General features: G+C 40.5%; 1 protein-coding gene across 3 annotated transcripts in view; it reads left to right on the forward strand.

The window, feature by feature from the left end:
• PTN (pleiotrophin) overlaps positions 1-7142 on the forward strand; it is a 79969-nt gene extending 72827 nt beyond the window's left edge. For all 3 annotated transcript variants that reach the window (XM_068945864.1, XM_068945843.1, XM_068945854.1), the window contains exon 5: positions 260-7142. In XM_068945864.1, the coding sequence (XP_068801965.1) occupies positions 260-312 (53 nt within the window). In that variant the 3' untranslated portion in view covers positions 313-7142. The remainder of the gene's footprint in view (positions 1-259) is intronic.
• The last annotated feature ends 6353 nt before the right edge of the window (positions 7143-13495 follow it).

Raw genomic sequence — 13495 nt, forward strand, 5'->3', positions numbered from 1 at the left:
AGGAAGGGTTCAGAACTGGACATGAACTCCCTTTTCCATCTTTTCTAGCTCCTTAATCATTCCATTTTTTTCCTTTTTTTTTTTTCCTCCTATTTTCTCTTTCCCTATCCAGAATGAAGAAACAGAATTATTTGCATGCATAGAGAAAACAGGGGAGAGGTGGGAAAGAGCTTTTACTTTCGTGGATATTGGGTTAAATGTATTTTGGTGACTGCCAGATGCTAATTTTTTATGGTTGTTGTTATTATTATCTTGACAGAATCCAAGAAGAAGAAAAAGGAAGGCAAGAAACAAGAGAAGATGCTGGATTAATAGAGCCAACTTGGGCAGTGTGAGAAAGGGACATCAGCAAACAGAATCAGTTAACAGTTTCATTTATACCTAGGCATTTTATCCTAAAATTATTTATAGCTTAATGGTACAATAGAAGGAAACAAGCAAACACATGCAAAAAAATCTTTTTTTATTACTTTTGTGTTTTTTAATGTATAACCCTAACAACAATTTTTAGAGGCCTGCAATAAAGGACTCCAAACTCATTTAGAAAATTATGTCAATTGTATATTGAACAATGTAGAAGTTTTGAAAGTACTTTTTTCTCAAATGTTGCTGTAGGTCTCAGTCTTGTAATTACTCCATGCAAGCAGAACCTGAACCTGTGTAGAGCCTAGCTGAAGCCAGTGGTGCCCTGTGTGGACTAGGAGTCTGTCTTGATGCAGTTATGTTTAAGATTGGAACCTTTTGTCTGAAAAAAAGCCAGCTTTTGCTTCTTAAGTTCTTACTACATGTATGTAATCATTTGTTTAAGGAAAGGATGGGGGGCATTTCATTGAGTATTTGCAGGCAAAAGAATTTTTTTGTATGCATTGTGAATGTTCATTCCGAAATGCCACCATTTCTGGTGCACTGCTTCTATTCTTGGCCATATTTTTACTGTGTGCATAAAAATTCTTAAATACTTTCTTTCAATGGCTGGATATAGCAGAGCCCTGAATTTTCATGATTGTGAAAAGATTGTTTTTTCAAAGTGGAATGATAGCAATATTCTCCGTTTTTTACCATATCAGCACTGGTGGATGGTAGAGTCTTCTGTTTTTTCTGCAAAAGCAGAAAAATGCTTTCTTTTATTTGTTTATTTTACCAGCAGGGAGAATACCCTTTTCACATAAATCTAGTTGAAAGGGTTGTGATTCTACCTGACCCAACTCCCTTTTATACCAGCAGGAATCTTCCAATTGATTTCAATTATAGCTAGTTTAAAAAATAGAAAGTATGTCTGATGGAAAGTAACAGAAGAAATCAGTTTGGAAACTGCCTGGGATAGTTCACATTTTTATTTCTCTGTTAGTAAAGCAGAGGGGAAATGACAGAACAGTACCTTTTGTTTTCTTCCATTTTTACATAAACAAAACAACCTTGAAAAGTTTCAGCCACATTAAAAATAATTCTGTGGAAGGTTTTGTTTTAAAAACAATGCGGGGGCGGGGGGAGAGAGAAAAATTATAACCAGCTGGTTTTCCTTCTGCCCCATTTTACCTGAGTATTTCAAATGATTGTGAGTCCTGAGAAAAGTCACAAAGTGGAAAAAGGTCTGACAAAGGGCTGGTCTGCAGAAAGGATTGTTTCACTAACTAAACAACCTTCAGCCCCGACTTCTTAGAGGAACTTAAGGGATTTCAGTGCCCAAATTCATTTCAAAATCATTGTTTTTAAAATCTAAACCTTAAATTTCAATGGCAAGAACTAAACTGTGCCCCAGGCCTATTCACTGATCAGCAGTAGGGTCTCTTGTATTCCTGCAGAAACCTATTGACTTCAGTGAAGCTGCAGCAAGGTACGTTCATACGAGTAAAGCATTTTGGTCTTTTGGCATATAGCTTGTAGACACAGCAGAGAGTCTTTTTCCAGACCCACTCCCCTTTTCTATGCAAAAATATTCTAAAACTTGCCTTCTTTTTGCTCACGTGAAGGCAACTACTGATCTGAACTCAGAATGAGGCAACTCCTCCTGTAGACATTCCTAAGCCCTTCTGAAGCCAATTAGCAAAGGCTGCACATAGCTCAAGATAGCTAGCCACACAAGTATTTCCCACATTCTTTGGGTGGGTTTTGTAGTCTGTGCTAATACCTTTCTTGTTGTGACTACACTGTTAAACCTCTCTGAGCTAGTGCTATAGTTAAAAATGTCCCCAACATGTGGTGGACATGCAGTGACCAAATCCCAAATAACTTCATGTTGCCATTTGTAAAGGCTTATATCTGGGTGGTTCTGGGTGCTATCTGGTTTATTCATGGCCTAATCAAATCTACCAGTGGTCATGCCTCAGACTTAAGCTAATAGATTGGTAAGTCTGACTGAAAGTGAAGGGAGGGAGAAACTTTTTCACTCACCACAGGTTTGTCTATCTAAATGCTGCATCAGTTCACTTAAAGTGGTTCAGCTTCAAGGGCAAACACTGTTGCACCATTGTATTACATTGGTTAATCTAGTCCCTGTTTCACAAGGAGCTGGCAGGAGTTGGGAATGCTGCTGAGACCAACAATCTGAGTCTCCTTTAGCATACCATCAGATGTGACTTCTGATTTCCATCTCTGTGAGTAAGAAGAAAATATATTTCCCTGTGTTTATCCTCTGTGACCTTGTGGCCTTTATGATTAACTGCCCATCTGGCTTGTTAAAAGAACATTCCTAATAGTTTTTGAAGGAGGCCAAGTCAAGTCCCCATTGTTATGAGAGTAGTGTAGGCCTCCACAGAGAAAGTTTACAGAAAACAAACAAACAAAAAAGTCCATGTTAGGACCAGAAGAAAGCAAGCAGTGCCAGGAGCAAAGGTGTGAAATAAGAGAACACTTCCTCTGTACTACCCAGCCACAGATGTTTGGATCTACAATAGTATCTTCTTGTTGACAGTAGTTGGGTTGTATATGTCATACTCTACAAAGAATGAAGAAAATATCCAAGAAAACAGGGGAAAACATCCTGTGGGAGCTCTGGCTATGATGGGGGAGATAAATAGAAATTGCATGGCAAAACATACAGGAAGGTCGAATGGAATAGGTCAGTCAGGTCAGCTCTGAAAGGAGGTACATCATGCAGTTCCTAGAACAACAGGAACAATTCCTTCGCTAGTGAGATTATCCAAGAAAGCAAGAGGCAAGCGTCTGAATAAATCCTCTTCCAGCTTTTTCAAAATTTTTACCAGAGTTTTTCTAAAATTCCTCCTTATTTGTTTCCTAATCTCCCTCCTACCTCTCCTTCCTAACTTTCCTAACTCTCCCTCCTTTGGGAGGCCAGCCTGTCTGACAGTGCGGGGCAGGGGAGGATCACTGCTTCAAATGAAATAGGTGTTTTGCCTTCCTTGTCCATGAGGTGATTCTCTGTTATAACAGAAAATGACTTTGCATAAAATAGTGTTATACCAAATAATATGAAGTTTCTTCGGATTGAAGGTTAGGGTTAGAGATATTCCTCACCTAAGGATGAATCTGCATCCAGACCCTGGATTCCAGCAACTTTAAGCTTAGGGGAGTTTGGAGCCTCTTAAGTAGGCTGAACCATACTCCTAAGCAATTAGGCATATCTGTGTCTTGGTTCAAATATGTATTTGGGAATTGGGACATTTTCTTATTTTGACGTGTCTCCTGACAAAGGTGTCCAGATTGAAAGAGAATCTTTGCTTGTCAGCTTAGCATATTTAACAGACTTCTAAGTGCAGCAAAACTATTGCCTATTCCTTTCCTGGAAGAGAAGAAGCTTGCTGTACATTCAGGTAAATACTAAGCTGTAACCCACCAGTTCTGATCTGCTGACTCCATAATGACTTTCTGGACTGTGCTGCTTTTCAGAGGAGAAGAATGAGGAGAAATATATAGAACAATAATTATATAACTTTCCAACAGACACTGTAGCATATCATGAGGCTCTTTTCAAGAAAAGAAGGTTACTATACTGAGATCATTTTATACAAACTTTTTGCTTGCTCCTCTGAGCAGAGAAGGCAGGATCACTTGGTAGGATGTTCACTTTTATGCTTTGCTTTATTTGTGCCTTAATGAAAACAAAGCAAATGTAGAATGTTACTGAAATACGGAGAAGTGAAGAGTCCCATTCCAACCTCAAAAGAATGTGTCCAGCAAGAGGCAATGGCTAAAGGAAGCAGTAGTATGACAATCTTCTGTTCTAGGAGTGCAAGTTATGATGATGTTGATAGGAGAAAACATTTATTTCATCTTGATGTATATCTCATCCTTCATCACTTGGCATGTGGTCATGGACAATTCAAGTAAAACAGCAGAGCATTAGTTATGGTGAACTAAGAGGAAAGGGAAAGTGTGTACTTACCTTATAGGAACAGGCCTATAAAAAAACCTGCTGCTAACCATACTGTTAGCAGGGAGCATCTAAAGATAAACACTGTATAGCTTTCCCATTTGTTTAATGGAATTCCTTAACAAATGATCAGCTTTCTCTGAGTTTCTTTAGTCTGACATCAGGAGTGAGAGTGGGGAACCATCAGCTTGTCTTTCCCTCTGTCTGGGTATCTGGATTTTTTTCTATGTAGAGATGTATTTTCTGTTCTCAGTTGCCACTCAAATTGCTCTGCAATAATAGTAGTGATGCAAACCTTCCACTTTTCTGAAGTGAAATTAATATCGTTGGGATGTCAGCATGTTGTAACAGTGTTTCACATCTCCCAGATACTTCCAGGAAGGGGAATGATGGTAGGCATCTCATATTCAGTCTTTTTAAACCCTCGAGGACAGCATTTTCTCTGAACTTCTGAGTATGTTCTCTCTTCTAGGGGGACGTATTATATCTACTGCCTGCCTTCACCCTTAATTTGCCCCTAATTTTGATAGTATTTGCAGATTTTCCATCAATCCTACTAAGGAACTGCACTTCCCACCCAAACTTCTGGAGACATGGTTGAAGTTATGTTAGAGGCCATGTTCTCCACTGGCTGGCTGGTTGCAAAACAGCCCTAACAGCCCTTATCACCAGGCAGCTCTCATTGTGTCTTTTTAGGATTAAAAATGAAAGACTCAGTGGCAACTTGCAAATCAAAAGATGAGAATGAACAAGGCAATACGAGAATGAGCAAAGAGACTCTCTGGATTCACTGGGAGGATGGGCTTGCTGGTAAAGCTTTTCTTGTATAGATCAACCTGGGCTTCCCAGGGGATTGAAATACGTCACATTTGGTGGAAGAGGAGAGGCAGTGATGAAAGAGGAGCTGCCCTCAAACAGAAAAGCCCCTTAGCTAGGTAAACAGTGGCAAGAAGCTACATCATTTCCTACTACATCCTCTACTACCATCAAGTTAAAGGGAAGAGAAATGGCACATAGAGCTTCAGGGGATAGTGAGAGAAGTAGGACATGGAGAGAGCCTCTTCCACCCCATAGGTGTTTTCATTTCAGGATGGTCTAGATAATTTTGTTTTAGCAGCAGAAAGCTTTGTGTGCTTATGGACCAAAACTAAACAATAGCATGTCTAATTGTTCCCCTAATGCTCCCCTTCTACCATTCTTCAAACATGGCAGTCTACCTGGTGGCCTCTTCCCTCTGACCCTGGCACAATCAAGTTACTTCAAGATAAACATGAGAACTCAACTTTATTCCTTGTCATTACCTGTTTGGTGAGGCTGTACAAGCCTTTACCCTTTCTGCAGTTTGCTATTTAAATGTAGAGTATCTTAAAGTCCCAGGTGGCTCAAAACTCGGCTCAAAACTCAAATCTTCTAGCCTTTAATTCCGTCAACTTTGAATGAGCTGCCTATAGCAAAACTATACCTACAGTTTTCTTATACCTTTCTTAAAAAAAAAGCAAAAACAAAAAAAACCCTGAAAGCATGTGTCCAATGTATGATTTTACTGATGAGCTAAGACAGAGGCTCCCAAAGTGGTCCAATTTTAGAAGGTCATTCAAAGTTAAAGATTACATAAAAACGTTAGCATTCAATTCTGTGCTGTAAAACTAGGAAAATATCTAGCTCCTACAGAGCTCTTACCATAGCCAACTGCTTTTAATTAATTACACACTATTTGAGTTCCCTCATCCTAACTGCCTGGCAACAAGACACTAACTTTTGCCAATGGATCATTCATTACACTACCAATGTTACAATTATATGGTTCATCTAGATTTTTACTGTTTAAGAAAATGGCTCTGCTACTCCAGAGGGCATTGTGGTCACTGAGGGGACTTGAAGCAGAATGCAGGCTAGTACTGGTGCTCTTTGGAGCTTGAACCCGCCGAATGAGGATTTCAGTAACAGAAATAGTATCTCTCTAAAAATACACGTACATATGTACTACACTGATATATATATATATATATCCATATATGGAGAAGCAAAACTGTAAAGTCTATCCATAACTCAAAATGTTTCTCAGAACTAGTACGGCCATGCTTTAAAGCTAAAGCAGAAGTAGAAGGGAAAGCACTTTTCTTTGTTCTGTGTTGTGTTACACAAGGGTAGTATATAGGATGAAGAACTAGGTTTCTGCCCACTCCCAAGCAAAGCAGTTTAAAGATAGCATCAGAGTGATGCTCTCTTGCATCACATCAAGTACATGGAAAGACCTTGTTTAAAACTTCAGAGGGGAAGAGCTGATTCAGTTAAATGTGAATATAAAAGCCCAGAGAGAAAAAGGCTTTTTCTCTTTTTCTCTGCAAAGAACAAGTGAATAAAAATGAAAAAAAAAAAAGAAAATAAAACCTTGATACTTGTAGTTCAGGTGTTAAACATAGAAAGGAATGAAAATTAAAATAACAAATTAAAGCCTGAATATCGTCTTCAATGAATTGCTAATTATGTATATATCTATTAAACTAGTGCTATATGATGTCTTCTCATGGATTACTTCCTTTTCCTGTACCTTTTCCTTTTTTTTCCTGGTTTGTATATTGATTTTATAAGCTAGCAGTGTGTTACCTTTTCCATTTTTTAAAAAACTTGTATGAAAGCCATATATCCATATTGTAGAATGAAAGCATTAATCCTGTAACATCCCGTAATGTTTCCTTTAGCTCTATGGGATTGTGGGAGGCTCTAGCGAATGTATATGTTTACCAATTGTATCAACATAATTTACCTGCTCTTAGTGGCGATGAAGAATTAAATAAACTAATACCCAGAAGTGTGGTGTCCTCATTTTGTTGTTGAAACTGTAGGGGACTTTGGAGGTTTTCTTAAATGAATTCCAAATATTCATAGTGGTCTTTCTTTATGGTATTAATTTTCTGTCAGCCATAGGTGTTGCCTGCCAAGGAAACTCTTATCTCTATAAATCCATAAAGAGTTGTAATCTGTAGGAAGAAATCTGCCAGAAAATAGTTCTGCCGGAAAATGGTTCTTTGGTTCATGTGTCCTGAAGTCCATCTTTTCCCTAAATTCCCAACACTTATGTTCTCTAAAGGAGCTTATTTCAGTATATAGTTATTTCAACCTCTACAATATTGGCACAATGATGGGTAATGGATGAGGGATTTGGAATAACTTTTTCTGTTTTCCTTAAATTATTCTATCAACTAAGGAGTGGGAAAACCATAATCCCAGCTCTATCATGCTCAGCTCATGTACTTTAATAGGGCCTTTAATGAGTGTTCAGTGAGAGATGATTAAGCCCGAAGAGTAGAGCAGAGATGTTAAATTACGTTAATGGAATGAATAGAATGATGAGGAAATTGAGGTAATCCTCAATTACCTGTTCATTTCTTCTTGTCCTTTGGTTATACTTTTTTTCCCCATATCTATTTTCTTTTCCAAATCTCTTCTGGTTTTGTTTCTGTGTCCAACGGCAAGCTAAATTTTTAGCATAATTACACTCCCTACAAATCATTCCATCCCTCCCTGCCTAGAGAAGAGATGCTCTATGCTGGTTATAAGGCTAGGAGAATTATGCAGGCTGCTGGAATTGTTTGGAAGAAAGTTAAGTATTATAAATTATGAAAACTGAGAATGCATTCTTCAAACCACTAGTGGACTTGACAACCAAAATCCTATCATTGGAAAGGAGACCAATTACTTAAAATTGTTTAATTATGAAAGAGAAAAAAAAAAAACTTTTTATAAGCTACTTGGCAATTCATTGCGTTTTTAGATTAGCGAGTAATGAGGGAGTTCCAAGACACTTTTGTTCTTACTTGGGAGCTATGTGATCTCTACTGTAAGTCTGAGCAGCTTGAGGATTGTCTCAATTCATGCTCAGCTTCCCAGAGCTCCTTCATGCAGGACACACAGCTTACTGATTTCACCTGGCCGTCCCACCTCCGTCCTCAAATGCTAAGTCATAAGTAGGCCTAGCAAAGAACTTGAACATCAGCTCTCTTCTGGCCTTCATTAAATAGGGTTTTAGGAGGCCATCTCTGTCGTTTAGGTGGCCTCATTTTGTTTTACATGGTGGGTGTGGAGTGGAGAGGACTGGGTGCAGGACGGGGCCCAAGTCTCTGTGCTCCACACTACTGGGAGTGGCTGCTTGCTGAGTGGGTCTATGCATGCATGAAGGACCACCAGTAGTGACTAGGAGGAGATGGCCCCACCAAAATAACCACTGGCAGTACAGAGATCACTTTGAGACCTGTAAAACCCCAGAGCTCAACCTACACACAAGGACAGTTGAAGTTAAAAACCTGTTTGCATTTCATGATCTTGTAAATACCTCTGGCCTTGCACAAGGTAGAACTGTAATTAGTACTCAAGTGCATGATATTCATGCATGTGCATGCGCACACAGACACAATCGCTTCATCCCTTGCCTTGCAGATGGCAGAACAACATCTAATAGTCCCTGAACACAGAGCAGAATTTGCACAGTCAACTGTTTGTTTTCAAAATGAAGCATTTCAGCAAAGTAATAGTTCAATTCTTTCCCCTTTTTCCTCTTTTATGTTGAAGTGGGAAGTTAGCTAAACAGAGGCCCTCTCTCAGAGGATATCTTGCTCAGCCTCTAGTGATTGTCCCTAGAGCAACCCAAATGGAGGAAAAAAACCCCATAATCTTATAGTCAAGCACAGCTCTGTTATAAACTCTTGACAGTTTTCTGAGAGCACTTCTTAGGAGCATCGTGTATGTGACTTGTGGTCAAAGAGATTCGATACTAAATACAAATACACATGTACGCACAAGTGCGCCCACAATCTTTCTTTTACAGGATAATCAGGTCACAAATATCTCCATCCCTTCTCGGTCCCCTGAATTACAGAAGTATCCATTGCTACACCATCACCAAGGAAACTATTAGCTCCATGGCAAAGAAAAATTTTATTTGTATTTATTCAGTCTCTGTCTTCTTAGTTACATTGTAGTCCTTTTAATTTGCTGCTTTCCTCCATTTCTACCCTAGGAGCAAAGCTTGAAAGCTTGGATCTGATAAGGTCAGTGACGAATTCTCATCCTGTTCAGTAGGTAATATGTCTCAAGACCAGAACACAGTAAAGGTTCCTTCTTTAAAAACAAAAAAACAAAAAAAACCCTCCCCAAACTGAAAAACATTTTTAATGCATTAATATCCATTTAGTAGTTGGTAGGGGTTTGTTACTGGAGGCTATGGAGAGGGAGCAAAAGAGAAGTGTGTTTGCTGGGGATAGAGGAAAGGAAAAGAACTTTGCCTAACTGTGATACTTTATTAACCTGCATGCTGTTGCAATTTGGAATATAGTCTACATATGTTATTTTTTTTTACCCTGATCCACGATTTAAAAGCCTACTGCTGATATTGGAAAAGTTCTGCACCTGGGCAATTATATTTTTTTTTCCTGTCTGAGAAGCTCTGGCTTTTGTATTGCATTTATTCTTTTATTACTATTACTTATTACGTAGCACCATAGATACTCATGCTATCTAGACACTCAGCCTCTGTCAAGTGTGACTGGTACTGCCCTGGTGGTGCAAAGCGGGCATCAGTCTGATGGAAGTGGCTGACTGGAGATTTGCTTTATGAAGGGGCCATATATTGCTAACGCAGAACTTAGGGACGAAGTGATTATCTAGGAAAGGAAATGTCTGTGGTGTTTATAATTGCATGGAGTGTCTGTGGTAAATAGTCTCCAAACTTCTGTGGGGATGTGTGTTTTGGGAAGAATCTTGGAGGACAAAAGGTGATTTTGGAAGGGCAGGAAAGGAATTCCAAATGTAAAGATGAACACAACAGAAGACTAGGTATGCATGTCAGAGAAAAGCACAAAGAAGGGTCCAGACTGAGGTGCTGAAAGGTCCCTTCCCAGAGATAGCCTAATGTGAGCAGGAGGTAGAGTTGGATGAAAGGAAACGCAGGGATTCCTCCTCTTGTCTTCTGAGGCCAAATTGTCTAAATAAGATTTGTTTTGAATCCAGGGCTTGGTTTGGAATGTGTTCTGAATGTGAAGTGGCCCATTTTCAACCTGGAGGGATGTCCTGAAATTCTTGTTATAATATACAAAGATGCTAAAATACATAGTATCTCAGTCCTGTAACAACTTAACACAAGTACTCTGCTTTATGTGCTGCAGATAGTCCTACTGATTCAGCAGCATACTTCCCATTGCAAAAAGCCAAGGAATGGCAGACTCAGGTCTCCATTTAGCTGAGAATGAAGCACAACATTTGTGTTCTTTGCTATTGTCTTTTCCTGATGGCAGGGGTCTATCGAGCAGCCTGCAGAACTGAGTGTTGCAAAGACAAAACATACAGTCCCTGTGATAAGGACTGTTTTGTAAGGAGTTGAATCTGAATCGGTCTGCGTATCATCAGCGCTACTTGCTGTCTTATCAGGAAAGCTTCCTAAATAAGCAAGTGTTCTATCTGCCAGCCTGGGAAGAAAAAGACCAGTATATTTTATTTCAGTGCAGTGTGTACCCAGAACAGCAAGTGCTCTGCAACCTTAACTTTAGGGTCACAATAAAGATGGCACAATAAAGGCAGAACGTCAAGCTCTTAGAGGAAAAAAGAACAGAACAGGCAGCCAACTTACCACTTGGTGGTTTTTATGGCACACATCCCTGAAGCAGGTGGTAAGATGGAAAACACTCTAATCTTAAAACCAGAACTATACTTGTTATTGCTTTTCTAATAGCAATGATAACAACAATAGTTATTGTTATTCTCTGTGCTGTAGTTCATTAATACACACTCAATTAACATTTTTGATTCAAAGCCTTCTAAGCAATTTGTCAATACTAAGTACCCACCATCCCTGCGTTTGAGGTGGAGGATTAATCTCAGAGATTGTCTATAGACTCTACAGTCAGTGGAGCATGACAAGTCTATTCAGAAGGTGATTCATAGTAAAGGGCTATTTTGGCAAGTCTGAAAGATGCCATGAAGGGCCTCTCTTTTTGCTAACTGCGGAGGGAGCTTACGGAGATTAAGTGTATTAGTCTGATTTGAGTTTCGCCTTGTCACTTGCCCTCCCATTAAGATAGCAAGCTGTAACACTGAAGTCCAGCACTTCAAAGATATTTAGGCATTTTAAAAGTAAGGGTTCTTAGTAGCTTTGATGGTAGGGGCCAAAAAACTTGAGATGACAGGTCTAAGGCAGTGTAATGTAGCATCTACTGATCAGATCCAAAGTCCCAGGGCTAACAGAACCAGTCATTTCATGTCAAAGAGTGGGGAGCGAGGACTCCCCATATAACAAGGCCCTGAACAGGGCCAAGAGCATGAGAGGATAGTGAACTGCCTCCTCCTTGGCCCCAGCAGTGGTACTGCCATCAGTTCCGTGGTTGGTGGAGCTGAAGAGACAATCACAAGGTTGAGGGATCACAAGGTGGCAGCATTGCAATGTGAAGGCATTACAAGGTGGATGGGTGCTTGTTGCTACCCATGGAGGCAAGGCCCAGGCCAACCGTACAGGGTGTCTGCCAGGTAGGGCTGGTGAGGAGATCCTGGGGTGCAATCCAGGAGGCTGCACAGTTTGAATGGGGGAACTTCTAGGCCAAAGGGCCTTTCCTCTGGCCCAGCACAACTGTTGCTTAGTCGCTCCTGTGTGGAAAGTGCCAGATGGCGCCGATGATTTGAGGCAGAGGAGACAGAGACAGACAGAGGGAGAAAATCTCAGCTTTTGTTCAGTTGTATGTTTCAGCTGAGGGGAGGAAGGGGGCAGAGAGAAGGGCTCTGCTGCCCGCAGTGCTTGGAGAGCGGAGCCTTGAGGGCAGTCAGCATCTTTTGTGCGACACAGCAGGTGTGACAGGAAACTCCTCTCCCGAGATGAATCTGCAAATGGATATTGATGCCCCACTTCTTTCATGACTGTTCTGGGAATGACAGCGAAGCTACATTTCTCAACAGCAGGCCAATAGTTCCTGGAAACAAGCGAACACTGGAAGGGGCTGCGGTGCGAGAATGGAGGTGGTTTGGAAATAGCTCTGCAGGACCACTGCTTATCTAGAATTGCCCATTGATAGATTTAGGGCTTGATCCCACAAGGGGTTCAGCATCTCCCCAGTGTCTTAAAATTGGTATCTTAACCACTTTTTTCTGTGAGAAGCTAATCTGGCCAAAAATTTCTAAATCTTCAGTTGAAGCAGGCTACATAAACATAAAAAAATTATCACAGTGCCCACAGGCCCCTCTTATTCACATCCCATTTCCTTGCTTGCTTTCAGTTTGGCATGGGCTTGTTCTTGTCAGCCCAGTGTTCTTCCCCCTACATCCATATCGACTATTGAAATGACAAGAACTCCAAGCCAAATGCCTAGCATGTGGGAGCCTCTGCCAGGACAAAACCATATATTTAGATTCCTCCTCTGTGCTTTCAGTGCCAGGCGGGAGGTGTTAGAGGAAGGAGGATAGGGCTGCAACTGGCGGGCTGTGTTGTTGTTCCAAAGGGGCCAGGCGCTGTCAGGGAGCGTCAGAAAAACAGAATTAAGCACAAGAGTTAGAGCTGGTGGGTAGGGGCACCGAATTCTCCGTATTCTTCTTCACATGGTTCAAGTTGGTGCTGTTTTTGCTTTAAAGCAAAAACATATCATCTCTGGAAAGAAAGGTCGAGCTCACTTTTGAGTTTAATTTTTATTTTAATTATGGCTTTAGCAATCAAAGCAAATAAAAGATAATCCTCTATTCATTTCTGTAGCAGATACAGTAGGCAGGGCTGTGCTAACTGTTGTTGCTATGGTCTGAATTTACAGCTTTGGAGCTAAAGCACATGCTAAGTTAAGGGGCCATTCCCCCAAGTGTGTTGAAGCACCCACAGTTGCATCCAGTCAGCCTTAATTCTACCTGTGTCCCTGACAATCGTATTCCCTGTTGGCTGGGCACTTCAGAAGGCATAGAGCAAGCCAGGAGGAAATACTAGCTGCTGGACCTTAAGAAGGAATCAGTCCAGATGAACTGGACCTTGATACAAAGTCGTGAGCCAGACTTCAGCTTCAAAGCAGGGAGGAGTTCTGATATACTTCTGTGCTTACTGTTTTCTAGATCTAACTTCTTTCACTGGTGATGTGAGGATTGGAGGCACCATATTTGTTTGTCTGAATCACCTGCTGAAGCTTTGCAACACTTTAATTATATGCC

This window comes from Struthio camelus, chromosome 1 (genome assembly GCF_040807025.1).
Source record: "Struthio camelus isolate bStrCam1 chromosome 1, bStrCam1.hap1, whole genome shotgun sequence".
In the NCBI taxonomy this organism is placed as follows: Eukaryota; Metazoa; Chordata; class Aves; order Struthioniformes; family Struthionidae; genus Struthio; species Struthio camelus.